The sequence below is a fragment of the Onychostoma macrolepis genome, chromosome 01 (genome assembly GCF_012432095.1).
Source record: "Onychostoma macrolepis isolate SWU-2019 chromosome 01, ASM1243209v1, whole genome shotgun sequence".
NCBI classification, from domain to species: domain Eukaryota; kingdom Metazoa; phylum Chordata; class Actinopteri; order Cypriniformes; family Cyprinidae; genus Onychostoma; species Onychostoma macrolepis.
Window position 1 is genome coordinate 39124222 of NC_081155.1, and position 19774 is coordinate 39143995.

At 36.0% G+C, this 19774-nt stretch overlaps 2 protein-coding genes across 8 annotated transcripts; both read left to right on the forward strand.

Annotated features, from left to right (window-relative positions):
- Positions 1-478: 478 nt before the first annotated feature.
- ubn1 (ubinuclein 1) lies at positions 479-12052 on the forward strand. 6 transcript variants are annotated; one of them, XM_058770729.1, is made up of 18 exons: positions 480-887; positions 1889-2189; positions 2873-2965; positions 3150-3248; positions 3327-3491; positions 3618-3715; positions 3846-4272; positions 4356-4426; positions 4538-4667; positions 5365-5483; positions 5623-5736; positions 5935-6078; positions 6597-6647; positions 6842-6881; positions 7006-7467; positions 8119-8395; positions 8725-8823; positions 11235-12052. In XM_058770729.1, exons 2-18 carry the CDS (start codon positions 1959-1961, stop codon positions 11285-11287), a joined length of 2673 nt encoding a protein of 890 aa, XP_058626712.1. In that variant the 5' UTR covers positions 480-887; positions 1889-1958; the 3' UTR covers positions 11288-12052. The 6 variants fall into 6 exon arrangements, with proteins under 6 accessions (XP_058626755.1, XP_058626712.1, XP_058626731.1 ...); XM_058770748.1 differs by having other exon boundaries at positions 8119-8356; positions 11235-12051; XM_058770739.1 differs by having other exon boundaries at positions 481-887; positions 3351-3491; positions 11235-12050.
- Positions 12053-12243: 191 nt separating this feature from the next.
- On the forward strand, positions 12244-19393 carry zgc:136472 (uncharacterized protein LOC678514 homolog). Of its 2 annotated transcripts, none has more exons than XR_009270272.1 (11): positions 12244-13419; positions 13977-14183; positions 14296-14429; positions 15665-15802; positions 15930-16037; positions 16133-16258; positions 16381-16578; positions 17169-17289; positions 17516-17697; positions 17876-17961; positions 18055-19393. XR_009270272.1 is itself a non-coding variant. In XM_058770779.1 (11 exons), exons 1-11 carry the CDS (start codon positions 13254-13256, stop codon positions 18115-18117), a joined length of 1533 nt encoding a protein of 510 aa, XP_058626762.1. In that variant the 5' UTR covers positions 12244-13253; the 3' UTR covers positions 18118-19393. The 2 variants fall into 2 exon arrangements, 1 of the variants encoding a protein (XP_058626762.1); XM_058770779.1 differs by having other exon boundaries at positions 17872-17961.
- The last annotated feature ends 381 nt before the right edge of the window (positions 19394-19774 follow it).

Sequence of the window (19774 nt, forward strand, 5' to 3'; positions counted from 1 at the left end):
TTGCAGTGCATATCCTTATACTTGCAGTGCATTCATTTAACAGACTTATCCGTTAAGTAGCCCATTTAGTGGTGAATGTCTTAACTTCAGTGGCCTACATAAACTGACAGCATCCATTCAGCACCATGGACAGCGCCACTGTGTTGCTTTTGCACGATGGCACTGCGGCCATTATATAAATCCAAGTAGCCTACAATTAAGCTAATGTTAGGTTAAGAGCATTACGTGATGCAGTGTTGGTTACGAGATTTATAATGGAGATATGGCAAATGAGAAAAGGAGGATTTCATAAACTTAGTCTACTAGTAGGATATCGCTCTCCAATCTCACCTGTTAGTATACACTAGTTTAACCACAATAAAAACGTGAGACAAAATGATAAATGTAACAATACACTGTTCATTTCCTAATGAAAAATTCAGGCGCGGGATGATGACGACTAGACTGACTAGGCAGTGTTCCGTCCAATGAGAGCAGTGAACGGTGATTTTGGAAATAGTTGTAGGTGTCCATATATCAGTGATGAAATTTCTCTAGTAAAAATGCATCGCTACTAATATAATTGATCGTCAATACTACATCGAACACAAAGGCTTGTGATCCAAGGTGAACCATCGACCATATTGGAGATACAAACCGACTATCTCCTATTTGCGCTTTGCATCTGAAAACGACAATTCTCCATCGCCATGATAACTGAAGCGAATGCTTTATGGAGAGTATTCGACTATCGGCGTGAGAACGGCTGCGCGAGCCACCGAGGGCCGCGGAGATAGAATGAAACGAACGCTTTCGAAGAGATTGGCCGTTGGAGACTTCATCAAAACATGCCATTCAAGACAGCATATCAACGATTCACCATTACATGACATGGATAAACATCCGTGGTATGTTTTATTTATAGCTTTTTCTACAGATGCAGCGTATCAATCAGTAGTTTCCCAAACCGGTTCCAGAAGACATTTTGTAAAACACACACACACATATACATATAACGTTATATATATATATACACCGTTATCGCCCCAGTACTATATATGCTCTAAAATGTATGAAGTCGTAAATATTTTGTGCTAACGTTTTTATCGTACATTGTCAATATGATAGCCTACTATATTTTCTGCGACGTTTTAAAAAACCTCACTATTTTAATCTGGTACGTTATTAGGCTAACGTACATAGTAGCTAGCCTACGTCGTTATAAAATGTTTTGCCACAGGCCTACATCTTTCAAAGTAAAGAGTTTACCAAATAAACAGGGGGAGAAGTATAGAATAATAGGTCACAACAAGTTTTAAAGTTATACCTACCAAAAACATATTATTAGTAATATCAGCGCTTTTTTTAAGACTTGGATCGTACCTGTATTGTGGGCTAACACCTACTTTCATATGAGAGTTAATTTGAAGAAGCTGTTGATAGTTTGAGGTAAAAATAAAAATAAATAAAATAAAAAAATAAGTGGCTTTCTTCAGTTAAGCAATTTACGTATGTTACATTTTTGGTAGCTGATGTTGGCACATGTCAAAAAAACAAAACAAAACAAAACACAAATGTAGCCTACTGTAACGTGGTTGTTTGTTTTTGTATTCTCACTATGCTTTTTAATCATTTCAAAAACACGTTTGGTCAAGTTTCGTTTTCAAAACACGTTATTGATATTTTGCGTCATGTAAAAAAAGAAAAATAGCCTACTCTACAATAAATAACAGCAACCAAAACGTTATTTAGTTACTTCCTTCGTCGTTACTCTAGACCTGAAAAGGTTTTGTCAGTCGAAACGTGCAAATTGTCAAGTGCAGGCCTCCAGGTGCATGGGGTAAACGTTGCGTGCGCTCATGTCCCTTTTAAGGACGGAAAGTAACACTTAGTTCAATTGGCTTCACAGGTTCATAATTAATCAACCAAACGTGCACCTGTTCGGGAAGAATCGCGGAGTGTTGCTGTTGGTCTGAGCAATGGCCGCTCCAAGAAGAATTCATCTCACCGCACTCTCAAGCAATGTACGCTTCCCTCTTCCCACCGTCCCCAATGCCAGTGACCAGCCTGTCAAACAGGGTTTACCTGCACCGGCGCCTGCGGTTGGATCGCCACCTCCGCATCCTGCAACAAGAGTGGAATTAAAACTCTTCCAGTCGGACGAGCAACGCTGCCCGGAGTTTAGCTACCCGGATTTGATCAGCGCAAAAGTAAACAAGCATTGACACTGATGTATTTTATGAATTTCACTTGTTATGGAAATCATGATTTTTAGGCATTGCAAGCATGCAAGAACAAAAAAATACTGCAAAATATAAATGCTTTGAGCTTGCATTTAATAATTTTCAAATCAAAACTTTTTTTTTTTTTTAATTTTGTGGGGAAATAGTAACAAGTTAAATACTTACTTGGAAAATTGCTTTTGATCCAGAAGTGTTAGCAGTGGTGTCAAAGTATAAGCATCTACCTTGTTGTTTGCATTTAGAATTAAATAACATTTTAATATGTAGGCCTATATATCCTTATCTAACTGTGAATTCAGCAACTGAAATGTGTATTTTAGGATTGTTCAGTTAAACTGGTTTTTTTGTTTTTCAAGTTTAGTCAATTTGCCTACACTCTCAGAAATAAAGGTACAAAAGCTGTCACTGGGGCGGTACCTTTTCAAAAGGTACACTTTTGTACCTATTAGGTTCAAATATGTACACTTTAAGTACTAATATGTACCTTTAAGGTACCAAAATGGACCCTTTAGGTACAAACATGTACCTTTTGAAAAGGTACCGCCCCAGTGACAGCTTTTGTACCTTTATTTCTGAGAGTGTACAAGTCCTTGATGATTAAACCAGTTCTGGTGGATTTATGAAAATCGGTCTTGTTTTCTCATTATAAGGAAACCACTGAGAAAAAGAAACCACAAACATTAGATGAGGACAAGGAGAGAGATGAACTGGAGGCGCTTGCAAAAAAGTTTGAAGCAAAATATGTGAGTGTGAATTCTGTTATATTTCTAGCTTTATCATGTTAGTGCTGTGGAGACAAAGTACATTTCCAAAGTCACTGCACTTGTATACGCATATGGTGTGATTCAACAGGATTAAGTATAAAATGTAAAATTTAGTGATTTGTGCTTAAAGCTATACATTAATATCCACCATTTTCTTGTTTAGGGTGGAGCTGGCAAAAGAAAAAAAGACAGGTTACAGGATCTGGTGGATATGGGCTTTGGTTACGATGAATCTGATTCATTCATTGACAACTCTGAGGCTGTAAGTTTAGGCCAGATGATATAACATCCCCATTGTCAAATTATTCCCTTTATAGAACACATGAATGTTTTGCTCAAGTCTTATTTTCTCTGCATGCCGCAGTATGATGAGCTTGTCCCAGCTTGTCTCACCACCAGATACGGAGGCTTCTACATCAACTCTGGAACTCTGCAGTTCCGGCCAGCCTCTGACGAGGGAGAGGAGAACGAGAACGATTTCGAGGACAGTGGTTTTAAACCTAAGGTGTGTCCTTTCTTGCAAAAATGGCAGTGCCAGTTTGTCTGTACAGTTATCTTCAGCTGTATACAAGAGATTAAGACATGAATATATTCATTTGTCACCATACATTTGGTCTGATTCCTTTCTCAGAAACGAAAGCTTAAGCAAGGAAAAGACAAGAAGATTGGGAAGAAAAAGAAAGTGGAAGACATGCTTGCTAGAAAGGAAGAGGAGGAACCCAGAAAGAGGTTTTTGCTGCTGGATGGATTACAATGTTTACTACTCTCAAGAAAACATTAATCATCTTTTAGGAATAATCATAGTTTTCATTGATTCTTTCTTAAATACCCTCATTGTTTGCGTTTTCCTTCTTCTCAGCACCCCACCAGACAAATCCTCTGCAAAGAAGAAGAAGAAAAACAAGAAGCCGCTAAGTATCGATAAGATGCTGAAGAAGTTCCACAAGGAAAAGCTTCAGCAGCTGCAGATATTCAACGCTAGAGAGAGAGATTCGCATGCTCTCAATGACACCATTCAAGCTGAGGTTCAAGAACCGCCCATATCAGCTGACCCTCTTCTCACACTCATTGGTTCTGCCAGTGCAGATGACCTCCTTCAGGCGGTCAAAGCAGCAGAGCAAGACTTTGACTTGGATAGACTCTTGGGGGAGCCGCAGAACGTCTGCTCTCCAAGCCTGGAAGATAACGGAGAGGCTCTGGTAGTGTCCGTCACTGAGAAACACACCACATTACTTCCCGATGGTCTGCCACCTACATTAGAGCAACACATTAAGGAACTTTCCCAGGTGTTATTTGCTCTTACAACTATAACGGAGAGTTTGCAGGAATATGCTACTTATTTTCATGCATTACTTATTTTGTTCTTTAGGCTGTTAAGAAAATTGAAGGACAAAACAAGATGGAGATTTTGTCTTCAGAACTTAACAGTGTTCTACTAGAGTACGTTACATTACATTTATTATGTAACATTTTGCAAAGCTTACTTTGTATTTTAAGCCAATGTACTATCTTATATTGATTCTTTCTCTTTGTGTCTTTCTGTATGATCAGTGTGGAGATGAACTCTAAACAGCTTAGTGGGAAAGTGCGCTCCAGAATCTTCTCATACTTGGCATCACAGCTGTCCTGTAGCAAAGGCACTCTGGTTAAAAGAGCCAAAAAACTCCACGGTCTACAACAGGTCTGTGAACTTACAAAACTGCATGACCCTTCAAGCATTGTGACATGACTCCACTTACTTTCTTAATTCCTTTCTTGTTCCTGGTCTTATTCTACATCATTCATCAGTGCAAGTTATTCCAAAATCTTTATCTTTGATCATAATTACAATTACAATTTTATAATAGATTTTTAAAAGATTTTAAAATGTACTGTTCAAAGGTTTGAGGTAAAAAAAAAATGTTTTTTTTTAGAAATTAATACTTTTAGTTTGCAAGGATGCATTGAATTGAAAAGTGACTGTACAAAAGTACAAAAAAAAAAAATATTAAGCTGTTTTCAAAATCGATAATAACAAGAAATGTTTCTCAAGCAGAAAATCAGCATATTAGAATTTGGAAGGAATTCTGATTTCTGAAGGATCACGTGACTCTGAAAACTGGAGTAATTATGCTGAAAAACAGCTTTGCATCACAGAAGTAAATTACAAATTATATATATTTTAATTTCAAATAGAAAAGTTGTTTTAAATTGTAATGTTATTTCAATATAGTACTGTCATTATTTTTGATTAAAGAAATATAGCCTTGGTGAGCAAGAGACTACTTTCCAGAGACTACTTTCAAAACCAACCCTAAACATTTAAATGGTAGTGTGTGAAACTGAAATCCAGTTTAATGTCGCTGTAAGCTCAATGTGCTGGTTATGTGTTTTATCAGGATGAACAGCTGCAGGAGCTGCTGAAGAAGCTGGAGAATGCGGTTGCCAGGTCCATGCCAGAACAGATCACCCGTTTCCAGAATCACTGCCAAGCTCACTCTGAAGCCAGAGCTGCCAAGTAATCAGTCATTTTGAATGCGCAAAACCTCGATCACTTTCACTGTATCACTGTATTTTTACTGACTTTTTAATTGGTTTGTGGTTTTCTATTAGAATGCAACTTCAGTTTGATTTGTATGTTCTTTTCGCGTTTTAAGACTCGAGGCTGAGAAAGAGAGGGTGATTGATGGCTCTGATGAGGAAGAAGAGGAGAGGAGTGGAAAACGAGTGTTTGGGCCTCGCAAGAGGTTCAGATGGAATGAAGAGATCAGGTCGGGTCTCTCGTGTGTGTGTGTGTGTGCAATGCATGATTATTAAAGCTCTCTTGATTGCTACTAGTAAATGCTGAACATTCACATTACAAAATCTTTGAATTTAATGAATACCAGATCTTGTAAAATAAAGTGTTTTTCAGTTATGTAAGCACTGATCATCAGTATAAACAAATATCACTGTATGGACTTTTACAGGGAGTTGCTCTTTGAGATTGTCAATTTGAAGATGATAATTTATGATTCGGAGTCGCCCACATGCTCTAGTTTGGAAGAGTATCTAAAAGCATTCCTAGAGGCTGATGTTAAACCACTTTGGCCTAAAGGATGGATGCAATCCAGGTATACAAAGCAAATTATTAATACTCTGAAATTTTGGACATAAGTGAAATCTCTAGGGCCAAGTTGTTCATCATTTACATTTGCAGGTGACAAGTAATTCAAGACTGTTGCTCAAACACTGAAAAGCTGAGTTCTCAGCATCATTACTTCAGTGTCACATGATCCTTCAGAAATCATTCTATGCTGATTTGCTGCTCAAGAATCGTTTCTTATTATTATTAATGTTAAAAACAGTTGTGCTGCCTAATATTTTTGTGGAAACCATCATACATTTTTGTTTTCAGGATTCTGTGAATAGAAAGTTTAAATGAACAGCATTTGTCTAATGTCTTTACTGTCACTTTTGATAAATTGAATGCATTAAAAACTGCATTAAAAATCAGATCTTTTGCTTATCAGACAAGCAAACAAAAAGAAAAAAAACTCAACCATCAGTGTTCAGGCATTAATAGGCATGAAACCTTGCTTTGGGAAAATCGTTATTAATAATTTATAAATTTCTGTCCTGTTCTTAATAGGATTCTGCTTATAGAAACCCGAAAAGCACATGGCCACATCACTGGTGTTGTGTAAGTGTGATTCTACATTACTACACAATTCCTAGATACTATGTTATTCAACCTTTCTGAAGAAAATTATTCATTATTTTTTCTAACTCTGTTATCCGAAAAGACAAATTAACATATGGAACCTTCCTAGTTAAATACTTTAAACCTAACCAGAGTTCATGTTAATAAATTACCCTTTTTCTTCATTTTTACAGGGCAAGGAAGAAGCCAATAGGTACGACAAAACTAAAAAAGGTAAATCAGAAAAAAACTGCCCAGTTCCCAGTCATGGGGTAGAGTCTTGCATGTTGCATTCTTTAGGAAAATATAGGTGGAAGTCTGATCCTAAACCTTGCTCTTTCCAATGTTGAATGCACAGGTCAGCGCCGCCCTTGAGGACAGTAAGAATAACCCAGAAATTCAGGGCCCACCAGCACTGAAACGCAAGCGCCTGAGTGTACCTGTGAGCATGCAACCTGAAGCCACGCTGAGCACCACTGCCAAAACGCCATCAAACACACAAACCTCTGCCACCTTCTCCGCCCATCCATCTAATCAGAACCACAAGGAAGGTAACAAGATTGAGAACCATCATACCAGCACTCAGAGAAGTCCAGTGACCGCAGAGGGAGCTGGAGCTGGATCAGTCCAGATGGTGTGGACCAGGTCTGTTATGGATTCAGATTCAAAGCGGCTCCAGACTGGAGAGAGAGCGACCCCAAAACTGACGTTGGTGGCGCCGCCAGATGGTGCTGAGGGTGACTGTCCATCGGTGGTGCAGGGAGTGGCCAGGCTGCTCACTACAACCTCAGTGGGTGACACACCGGTTTCCATGGCAGCAGTAAGTCATTTAAAAGAAAAATGCAAAAAGACACACATTGGTTGCTGCTTAGATGTAGATCATATCATTTGTGGTATCATAAAAATCCTTCCTAAATCCTAAATATTTAATCTAAATATTATTGTGTCCAATGTGGGATATTATCTTTTTTAGTTGTAATGCCACTTTGTAGTAGTAATAATAATAATAATAATAATAATAATAATAAAATATATATTTATTATTACAAAAAAAAAACTATTTTAATATATCTTCTATATCTTAAAGTGTAATTTTCTGCAATTTTCAGCATCATTACTCCAGTCTTCAGTGTCACAATTCTTCAGAAATCATTCTAAAATGCTGATTTCTTGCTCACGGTACATTACTTATTATTATCAATGTTGAAAACAGTGCTGCTTAATATTTTTGTTTTTCTTTTTTAATTCTTTTTAATGAATTGAAAGTTCAAAAGAACAAAATGTATTGAAAATCTTATGTAACTCATTTTAAATGTCTTTACTGTCAGTTTTGTTCAATTTAATGCATATTTTATTATGTATAACAAAAGGTTAAGTCAATTACTTTGGAGCCTAAGAGGGAAAGGATTTGTTTTTAAAACATTATAGTTGGACTGAATAACACTTATATTTTTCTTTGCTTGTGTTTCAGGCCGCTGGTGAGATCTCCTGTGGAAACCCAGCGCTTCCCACTCCTTCTCTATCACTCCTTCCATCCTCCTACCCCACCACAGTACAGCCGGGTGTTTTACCGAGCTTTGCCCCCCTGCATGCTCTCCCGTTCCCTGGGCTCAGCCCTGGCACCAAACTCCCTGGACAGCCTCAAGCCTGTAAAGGAGCTGTTTTTCCTGGCCCAGCAACTGGAACTTTCCAGCATGGTCTCGCACACGGTGAGCAGATATTGATCCTGAAAATAACCATGGAACTTGGTAAGCATCATCTCCGTTTGTTTAAAGGTAGAGTGTGTTATTTATGCTCCAATTACTGCACAAAGCAATTGATTCTGGAACTATTCTAGCATTTCAAAATGACACACTTCACCTTTAACTACATACAGGGGCTTAATAAATTCTCATGAATTCTCATGGTCTCATATACACCAAAGATTTTGTACTCTTGTCTTTGTGTGCAGTGGATAGAATGGATGAGTTGAAGCACAACTCTTGTGTGATGTTTAAAGCACTTTGCTCCATCGCTGTAATGTTACATTTGTCATGCTGGTGTTTTCTTCTTCCTCCTCCTCTCTTTCCTATTTCAGGTAACTCCATGCTGTGCTCTAGCACGCTTCATCTTCTGTCTGTCCCTGTTTCTTCTCCTGCTCCTCTTCATTCTTTAACACCATGGCTCTTTGGTTTAGGTAAATTTACACACCTTTGGGAAAGCCCATAGGGACAGTTGAAATGCCCTCACATTGTTCGTGTTCATCTTAATTAGGGCTGCACAATATATTGAAACAAAAACGATCAAAATAAAACACTTTTAAAGTATATTTTACAGTATTATTATTATTACAACATTTCTCATTTTAATATTTTATTCATAACAATCTTAATACATTTTTCAGATTTTTCCAAAAAATAAATAAAATAAATGTTTTAATGTCAGTTTTTCCAATATTGTGCAGCTCTTGTTTTGATGTTTGCTTGCTTTATGTATCTTTTTTTTTTGTTGTTTGTTTTTTTTTTTTTTTTGGTCCTGCTTTTTCTTTAGCTGACTGTTTTGAGTTTATCTTTTTAACTATCTTTGAAGTGTGACCAGTAATGCATGAGTCTGAGTTTTAGTTTAGCTGATCATCTTTAGTGTTTCATATACAGTGCCCTCCACTAATATTGGCACCCTTGATAAATATGAGTAAAGGTGGCTGTGAAAATAAATCTGCAGTGTTGATCTTTCATTCAAAAAAATTCTCAAAAATTCTGAACTTTCATTGAAGTGCGTAGATGAATGTTGTCCACAATTATTGGCACCCTAGAAATTCTTATGAGTAAAATAATTTTTTTTTTTTTAGCACTCCAGGGCGACTAGGAGCATGAAATTGACTTTCTGTTCCACACGATTATAAATATGAGGAACACAAATGCCAAATTACTTTAATCATCTATCACAAGGACAAAACCAAAGAATATAGTTCTGATGTGTAGAACAATGTTGTTGATAGAAAGTGGCTGTAAGAAAATAGCTAAAGCATTGAAAATCCCCATTTCCACCATCAGGGCAATAATTAAGAAGTTCCAATCAACTAAAGATGTTGCAAATCTGCCTGGAAGAGGACGTGTGTCTATATCGTCCTAATGCACGGTGAGAAGGAGAGTTTGGGTGAGACTCTCCAAGGATCACAGCTGGAGAACTGCAGAAAATAGTTGAGTCTTGGGGTCAGAAAACCATAAAATAAATTGTCAAACAGCCCCTACATCACCACATGTTATTCGGGAGGGTTTCAAGGAAAATTCTCCTAGCTCATCCAAAAACAAACTCCAGCATATTCAGTTATCAGACACGACTGGAACTTCAAACAGGACTGGTGTCTATGGTCAGATGAAACTTTAAAAAAAAAAAGGACTTTTTGCCAGCAAACCCACCAGATGGGTTTAGTACAAATAGGGATAAAAAGTACGCCATTGGTTAAATATACTGCTGGATCTTTAATGTTGTGGGCCTGTTTTTCTGCTGGAGGTCCTGGACATCTTGTTCAGATGCATAGCATCATGGATTCTATCACTTACCAACAGATAAAAAAAATCAAAAGCTGACTGCTCTGTTAGAAATCTTATAATGGGCCATGGTTGGATCTTCTATCAGGATACTAATCCAAAACAAGCATCAAAATCAACATAAAAATAGGTCACTGAGCACAAAATGAATCTTTTACCATGCCTGTCCCAGTCCTCAGACCTGAACCCTGTAGAAAATGAGTGGTGAACTGAAGAGAAGCAGCACCAACATGGAGCTGTGAATCTAAAGAGTCTGGAGTGATCCTGGATGAAGGAATGGTCTCTGATCTCTTGTCAGGTGTTCTCTAACCTCATCAGGCATTATAGGAGAAAACTCAGAGCTGTTATCTTGGGAAAAGGTCATTGCAATAATTGGGTGCCAATAATTGTGCCCAACATGAACTAGAGAAAGCATTTATTTCACAATGAGATTTTCTGCCCACTTTCAATTGCTTTAGTTCAATGATAAGTTACAAGTTTGTGTATTTTTATTTTTTATTTTAATGAAAGATTAAAAGGATAAACAATGCAGATTTATTTTCACAGCCACCTTTGCTCATATTTACCAAGGGTGCCAATATTAGTGGGGAGTACTGTAGTAAATAATAACAATGACATTTTTTGATGTTATAGTTGACGCATACAAAGGTACACAAATTGGTTTAATAATAAACCATTCATTTCATTTTAGTTTTTTGACATCATAAACTAGACTGTATGATGTCATTGTTCTAGTTTTGTAGTGTTTTAAAATCAACATGAAATCCAAATGGACTCCATTTACTTGCAATACATTTGAATAACTTGTGTAATACATGTTCCTGGTTTTACTGTGCCTTATTCATTTTTCAAATAGATAAATTCATTTAAGTTAATTTAAGCCCTGCCATATTTTCAATTATGAAATATTCTGTCATGAAGTAATTGTCAAATTATGGAAGTAAAATGGGTCATGAGTGTCGTTTCATGTTGATTGGTTAAATTAAGCCAGCATTACACTGAACAATCACATTAGTGTTATTTTGAGAGATAAAATAACATTTTGTTTTTATGACAGATGCAAGCCAGATCCACACAGATGGTCTAAACGCTCGGAGAAAACTACATTAATGGCCATTAGAATGAAATGGCTGTTACCTAAAGCAAAATTTGCTACTTTTCGTAAGATTATGAAGACGGAGCTGATGTGACTGAACATGGATTTGAATTCTAATTTAAAAGAGCAGATTAGGAGACATTTCTTTTGTATATTTTAGAATCAAATCTCTTTCAAAACGAATGTTTATTTGGAGAGAAAAAAACACGCTTATTGAGAATGGACATAAGGACTATAATCGAAGTCTTTTGTTTTTCACAGTATTGATTATAATTTGAATATGACCAGCCATGTGACCTCAGTGCAGTGATATGCACTTGTAATGCACTTACTTTCAACATCTAAGGCGGATACTTGAGTAAATTCTTCTGTATTCATATACCTTCTTAATTGCCATTTCTCTCTCTCAGAGATGATCTACCAGTGAAGATCCACAATCCTAACTTATTTATGAAATGAAATGAACAATATTCAATTCCAAGTGGTGTGTGTTTCCACACTACAGTGTTATCAAATACATGTTTGCAATGAAACTGTAAAGGAGCTCAGAATCTGTTGTAGTAGTCAAAGCCAGAGACTGCACTTTTTCTTGTTTTGTTGTTGTTGGACTGGGTAATGAAAATGATGCCAGTGTAATGATCTCAGGGCTGTTTAAGTACAGTGGCCGAGTTATTGAGTAATGCTGCAATATATGTAGAGAACATGCACTCGCTTTTGTTTTTGAACATATTGAAAAATGACTTTGAAAAAATATTTGAAGGTATAACGTGGAAATAAAGTTTCCTAAAATATTCTAGTGTTGACGGTCAGATTTTTTTTGTTTTTGTTTTGCAGCCTTTTTTTTCCCTCTGCATTTTTGTGCATATGAATGTTGAGAGTGAATACTGTCTTGTCAAGCCTATGCAAAGTTGGAAAAAAGTTCAGCAAAACTGATGTTAAATTGCTGTTGTTTAATTGCCTCTATACAGTATGTGACCTCTGCTGAAGAAATTGTGAGATGCTGAACAACTTTATTTGATCTGATAGCTGTATACTGTTTTTACCATGTTATTACTTTTAAAGTGGTGCAGTATATATCTAAACATTACATGTACAGCTGTTCTGGAATTATACACTAGTTGCAACACTTTAACAAAAGCAACCTGAAAAATTATAATGAAAACTTTAAAGACAACTGATACTCTGACCAAAGCAGATGTTTAATGCATTTCCGAGAATCTAATCAGATAAATGAATCCTTACTTAAATATGATAAAGACTCTTAGAAAAATCTGCTTTTTCAGTCAAGTAGCATTTAAATGCTAATCTGCCCACTGCGACAAATTGAGCTGAACTAAAGGTTTAGTATTTTAAATTTAGTTTGAAATACTAAAACTTAATAATTCACTATGGATAGGCTATTTTAGAATACAGAATTTAGATTTACGAGTCTGCGGTTAGTAGTAATGTGTCGTTTATTCAGATGTGAACAGTAACAGACATAGGCCTAAAGCAAGGTCAACAAATCCGACAAGGCAGCATTACAGGTTCCAGAAATCTCTTACCCCCTTTATTTCACACAGAATGACTTTAATGTTAAATGGTAATGTCTAAATGCCTCAGCTGTATGTCTGATACTGAAACAAAACGATTTCTAAAATACAGCAAACACTGACTTTTAAGGAAGAGTGACCTCTTTTCACAGGTTTGTCTAGGTTACTGATGTTTGAGTTTACAGTCTTAATGGAGTTCAAACTTTAGTGTGACACCTTTGCCATGTGTAGCCTACTACAGGGATTTGTGCGCAAAGCACAAGAAGCTATTGTTCTCTGCGTCACCCTCAGACTGTTAGACTTTTATCTCTCTTCGTATTGGCTGTAAACGGTCCATTGCCAAAGTACATGCTGATATCACCTATAGATACACGCCTTTTAACGTAGCGCTTCATACATTCTCACACACTCAAAGGTCAGAGAGTCTGTTTCAGCTTCTGAAGGCAGTATGAAAGTGTACGTTACGCTGTGCCTGAGTTTGTGCGTGTGTTTACACAAAGCTCTGGCGGAGAGCGATTCCGATGCAATCCTCGAGGACAAAGACGTTCTAGTGCTGACAAAAAGCAATTTCGAACGAGCTCTTAAACGGCACAACCAGCTATTGGTCCATTTCTGTAAGTATATCTTCTTGCATGTGTTTTTATGGCTTTCCTGTCATAAATCCAGCTCCATGAGGTGACAAATCAATACTTCAACTTGAAGTATATCAGTAGGCTACTTTTTTTTTTTTTTTTTTGTAAATGCAATGCTTGTTTTTCTTTATTAAGACCCCTCCGATTGTTTCCCAGAGATTAACATGAAAAGAAACAAACCTACTCCAGATGAATAATGGTGGCGTGGTGTTCTGCTTGAATCTCAGGCCTGGTAATTGAAAGTTGCTGGTTTGATCTCAACAAGAAATGAACCATGAACTATCACCATTGTGCCTTTGAGCCAATCATTTAACTTAAGGGGGGTTGTTTGTTGCTTTGGATAAAAGTGTCTGATGAATGACTCTTTACTTACTAATGAGGACACATAAGTGTATAAAGACGACAGATCCGAAGTAAACTGGAAAGCAAATTAGAGTCGGCACATCTGGGACTACGACAAAATGCTCTTTTGTACATTTTATGGTGTGTATTTGCAACAAGGAGTAAACTGTTAAGGATTTTTGTTGTACCTGCTGTAGATGCGCCTCTTTCTGGCCAGTCCCTTGGCTCCATCCTTGAGTTTAGGGAAGCAGCCGGTACGTTGAAGGAAGCAGAATCTGATGTGAGACTGGGAGGAGTGGATGTGAAAAAGGAAAAAGATCTTGCTGCATCCCTTAACATCACAATAATACCATCACTACGGCTGTACCTGTCTGGAGACAAGAACAACCCAGTGTACTGTCCTGGTAATGTTGAAATATGTGCACTGACCCTTGTGCATTTCCAAACTAAAATATAGGGATGTGTCCCTTTTAGGATCAGTATTCCATAATGTTTGTTGTGTGACTCCACCCCCAGTTCTTAAGAGCTCCGCCTCCATCCTAACATGGCTTAAAAGAAGAAGAGGGCCGAGTGCTGACATTATTAGTCATCTCACACAGCTGGAAAAATTTATAGGTGGAGATGAGCTTGTTGTGCTGGGATTATTTAAGGTAACTTGGGAATTTATTTTAGTGAATCTGTCTTTTTACCCAATTATTTTCAGCTTCATAGATTAATTTGAGTCATAGTCAAGTGTTTGCAGAAGTCCTGTAAGGCAAGGCATCATGTTTTATTTTTGTCATAAAAAATATACTTTAGTTAAATACTGCTATTTATAATGTTTTTTGTTTCTTACAGTGGAATGATTTGCTGTAGTTTTGTAAAATTGATCAAATTATTTCAGTTGAAATGGATACATTCATGATTCAGCCGTAACTAAAGATGCTTTGTTGACCTGTTGTTCAGTAGTTTTTCATTTAAATAATTATTTATGTTTTAAAGTGCCAATATAAAATAGTTGCCAATTAAAAAAAACGAATTAATGAAATCTTATTTATCATGCTTTTCAGTGATTATCCTTGTCAAAAAAAATGAAAGAAAGAGAGCTTTTTTTCTCTTACAGCAGTGATATGCATTTGTTTTGCAAATTTGATCAAATTATTTTAAAGGAATCAGCTGAAATGAAGGATTCACTCTTGATTCAGCCATAATTAAAGATTTTTTAAAGCATTAAAACGTCATTATGAATGTTTTGCAAATTTAATTAAATTAGTTTAACAGAATCTGTTGCAATTAATTATTCATTCAAAATTCAGTCATAACTAAAGGTTTTAAAGCATTAAAACATCATTATGAATGTTTTGCATATTTTTAGCAATTATTTTCAAGAATCAGTTGAAACGAAGGATTCATTCATGATTCAGCCATAACTAAAGATTTTTTAAAGCGTTAAAACATAATTAAGAATGTTTAGCAAATTTGATTACATTATTTTAAAAGAAATTGTTGAAATCAATTATTCATTCAAGATTCACCCATAACGAAAGATTTTTTCAAAGCAAGCATTTAAACATCATTACAAATATTTAGCAAATTTTATTATTTTAAAAGAATCAGTTGAAATGAAGGATTCAGTCACAACTTAAGATTTTTTTTTAAAGCATTAGAACATCTTTGCACATGTCTTGCGAATTTGATAAAAAATATTGTAAAAGAATAATTTCTGGAATTATAATAGCTAAGTATTTTTAATGCATTCAAACATCTCGAAAAATGTTTTGCAAATTTGATCAAATAATTTCAAAAGGATCGGTTCAAATGAAGGACATGTAACACAAAGAAGTTTTTTTTTAAATTGTTGTATTACCCGCTGGTAATGATGCTCGTCGTTCTTTATACACTACAGGATCTTGAGGAAGGCATAGTGAAAGTGTTTTATGAAACAGCCGCTGATATTGCTGACCTGCCCTTTGGAGTAACAGGACATGATGAGATCTTCAGCAAGTATGAGATCAGTGGAGATACTGTTCTTCTCATCAGGAAGGTAAGAATTTTACTTAGAAATTTCCGCCCATGCACATATTACTAAAATGTACTAAAAAAAACAATAAGTTGCCGCCTTTTTACAGCACATCATAAATTGTCTCATCCATGTACATAATTTTCTTTAGTCTAAACCTGACAAGCAGTTTGAGATGGGAAGCAGCACAGTGAAGAAAGATCTTGTTCAATTTATCAGACTGTATGAGATGGAGCTTGTGACCGAATACAATGGCATGGTAAACTTATTTATGTATATTTTAATATATAGGCATTATGACATAGTAGATGTATAAAAATAAACAAACCTCTTTCCTTTATGGGTTCCTTCCAGACAGCATCTAAGATCCTGAACTCAGAGGTGTTGGACCATTTTCTTCTGTTTATTAATAAGACCGACAAAGGATTCGAAGAGATATACCATGCTTTTAAAAGCACTGCAGGAAAGCTCAGAGGGAAGGTCAGTGCCCAATTGGCTTACTTGGACATAAACCACATAAAATGATGATACACATTAATGTCAACAATAGAAATACTGTAGATAACTACTATGATATTGTTTTTCTTAAACTCTCTGGTTAGGTTCTGTTTGTGATGATAGATGTGAGTGAGTCACGGAATGGCCGTGTTATGGAGTATTTTCGTGTGAGGTCAGAAGAGGCTCCTCAGGTCCGTATGGTCAATCTATCAGACAACGTTCAATACCAGCTGCCATCTGATCAGTTTGACGCGCACACTCTTTTAGAGTTCTGTCTGAGTTACCTGGATGGGAAAGCTAAGGTGAGTATAGAGAGATAAATGAAACGAGTGCATTTTTATCTTTTTATACTTGCATTATAACACAACCCAATCGCTGGGTTCGTCCATATTTTACCCAGCATTTTTTTTTTGAGTGTATAATATATGTGACCCTGGACCACAAAACCAGTCATAAGTGTCAAGTTTTCAAAATCTGAAAGATAAATAAATCAGCTTTCCATTGATGTATGGTTTGTTACGATAGGACAATATTTGGGCGAGATACAATTATTTGAAAATCTGGAATCTGAGGGTGCAAAAAAATCTAAATATCGAGAAAATCACCTTTAAAGTTGTCCAAATGAAGTTATTAGCTATGCATATTACTAATAAAAAAATTAAGTTTTGATATATTTACGGTAGGAAATTCACTAAATACCTTCATGGAACATGAACTTTACTTAATATCCTAATGATTTTTGGCATAAAATAAAAATGGATAATTTTGACCCATACAATGTATTTTTGGCTATTGCTACAAATATACCCCAGCGACTTAAGACTGGTTTTGTGGTCCAGGGTCACATATAATGTATTGAACTCAAACGGTCTGTATAATTTGTGTTTTATAGCCTAAGCTGCAAAGTGAGCCAATTCCTGAAAACTGGGACACGCAGCCAGTGAAAGAGCTGGTTGGGATGAACTTTGAAAAAGTGGCTTTTAACCATAATAATAATGTCATTGTCTTGTTCTGTAAGTACCTCAAATGTTAGAACGCTTCAACTTAATATCATAGGTTTGTGTGTCTGCACTAACAGTTGGCTGTAGTTTTGTATTTCAGTGTTAATCAAACATTTGTAAATGAAATTGGAGTATGATTACACCTCTGTATTCTGACATTTCCAGATATATCAAGATACGAGTAAAAACATGTTAAACATGAGCATTTTGAACATATGAACACTGTATATTTCAATAGATGCACAGTGGAGCAGTGAAAGTCGTGCTCTGTTTCCACTGTGGGAGGAGCTAGCTGAACATTTTAGTGAAAAAGATGATGTTATCGTTGCCAAAATTGACATTATGGCCAACGATGTAAACCTTCATCTTGGAGAAAAAAACCCATCGATCAAATTATTTCCCGCTGTTTATTCAGAGAGGGTAAGCAGTCTCTTACAACCAACTGTTCTCACATGTCTCAGATTTAAAATTGATCCATATTCAGGATAGCCATGTTATTGTTAGTCTTAGAAATTAGTTGTATATTGTGTGGTTTAGGACCATCCATGACTTATCATTAATATTTTATAATCCTCATACTAAAATGTTTGCCAGGTAGTGCCATATTCTGGCAAGAGGAAGCTGAAACCTATAATAACATTTATGAAAAAAGAGATTGAAAAAGCCATGAAGGACAAAGCCAAGGTAAGATATTTCCCTCTCGCATTAATAGGCATGGATTGTTTTATTGAATTATTTATTGTGCACACTCATGCTGTGCTTGTGTATATGCCGCAGGAGGAGGAACGGAGACAGAAGTATGTGAATGAACAGAAGGCTGCGGTGAAAGAGGAACTCTGATCATTCACTGTAATGGCTAGAACTAAAGAAGCTTTATTGATTTGTTTGAAACTAAAATTTTATTTGAATATTTTAGGCATACATTACCATTCAAAAATTTGGGGTCGAAATGAAGTATCGTATGCTCTCAGAGGCTGCATTTATTTGGTTGGAAATACAGTAAAAAGTAATTATTTCATATATTTTTAAAATGCAATTTATACCTGTGATGCAAAGCTGAATTTTCAGCATCATTACTCCAGTCTTCAGTGTCACATGATCCTTCAGAAATCATTCTAATATGCTGATTTGCTGCTCAAGGAACATTTCTTCTTAAATTGTGCTGCCTAATATTTTTGTAAAAAACCATGACACTTTTTCAGGGATAGAAAGTTCAAAAGAATAGCATTTATTTGAAATGGTTTTTGTAACATTATAAATGTATTTACTGTCACTTTTGATCAATTTAATGTGTCCTTGCTGAATAAAAGTAATCATTTCTTTAAAACAATTAATAATAATAATTTAAAAATTCAAATAATTACTGACCCCAAACCGGTTAACCGGCGTACTCTGCACTTATGACTGGTTAATTATCTTGGAAAAAATTCAGTCTTTATTAATTGAAAAATGTAATGCATTGAAAAGAAAATATTGACAGTGCAGCACTTAAAAAACACTGTGGCATACTAGTTGACTATATCAAGACATCACGACCCTGTCGCCAATTCACCACTTTTCCTTCCTTGGACCACTTTTGATACTGACCCCTGCGGACTGGGAACACCCCACAAGAGCTGCAGTTTTGGAGATGCTCTGACCCAGTCATCTAGCCATCAATATTTGGTCCCTGTCAAACTCGCTCAACATTTGCCCGTTTTTCCTGCTTCGAACACATTAACTTTGAGGACAAAATATTCACTTGCTGCCTAATATACCCACTAACAGGTGCCGTGATGAAGAGATAATCAGTGTTATTCACTTCACCTGTCAGTGGACATAATGTTATGCCTGATCGGGGTAGTGTTTGATAATATCAAAGAGTATAGAAGCCAAGGCAAAACTTATACAGAGGGTTCAAAAGATCCAGAATCTAAAACCACAGGAATAGCAACAGTCATATCATAACAGGAAGTAATTCTTGCAAATAGAACACCAGACTACTTATCTGTATTCACTACAGAGTTGATTGCTATTGTTATAGCTTTACATTGGTTGGAAGAGACACAGATTAAGACAGCAGTTGTGTCCTCAGATTCACTGGCGGCTTTAAGAAGTATTCAGTCGGGACAATCAAAATACAGACAAGATATTATTACAGAGATAATGCAACTGCTATATAGACTTCATGCTCAGGGCAGGGTTGTTTCATTTTTATGGGTCCCAGGCAGTGTTGGGTGTAACTAGTTACTTAGTGATTAGTTACTGTAATTTAATTACTTTTCCCTTGAAAAAGTAAAGTAAGGGATTATTCTTATTCTTTCTGTAATTTAATTACGGTTACATCTTATGTAATTGAACTTAATACTGTGTATAGACTGTAGAACATTTATACACAATACAATAGTGGATTTAACATAAAAATTTAAAGTCTAACCTTAAAATGCATGCTTTTTTTTGTAACCATCTGAGGTGAGTTAATAAGAATATTGGTAACACTTTAGTGTCCAATTCTCAA

Coding starts and splice junctions, on each gene's coding strand:
- zgc:136472 (XM_058770779.1), top strand. CDS start 13,254: ATGAAAGTGTACGTTACGCTGTGCCTGAGTTTGTGCGTGTGTTTACAC. Junction 16,259..16,380: donor CAGGAAAGCTCAGAGGGAAG/GTCAGTGCCCAA, acceptor CTCTCTGGTTAG/GTTCTGTTTGTGATGATAGA. Junction 17,290..17,515: donor TAATGTCATTGTCTTGTTCT/GTAAGTACCTCA, acceptor ATATTTCAATAG/ATGCACAGTGGAGCAGTGAA.
- ubn1 (XM_058770729.1), top strand. CDS start 1,959: ATGGCCGCTCCAAGAAGAATTCATCTCACCGCACTCTCAAGCAATGTA. Junction 6,648..6,841: donor GGCCACATCACTGGTGTTGT/GTAAGTGTGATT, acceptor TCATTTTTACAG/GGCAAGGAAGAAGCCAATAG. Junction 6,882..7,005: donor GTACGACAAAACTAAAAAAG/GTAAATCAGAAA, acceptor TTGAATGCACAG/GTCAGCGCCGCCCTTGAGGA.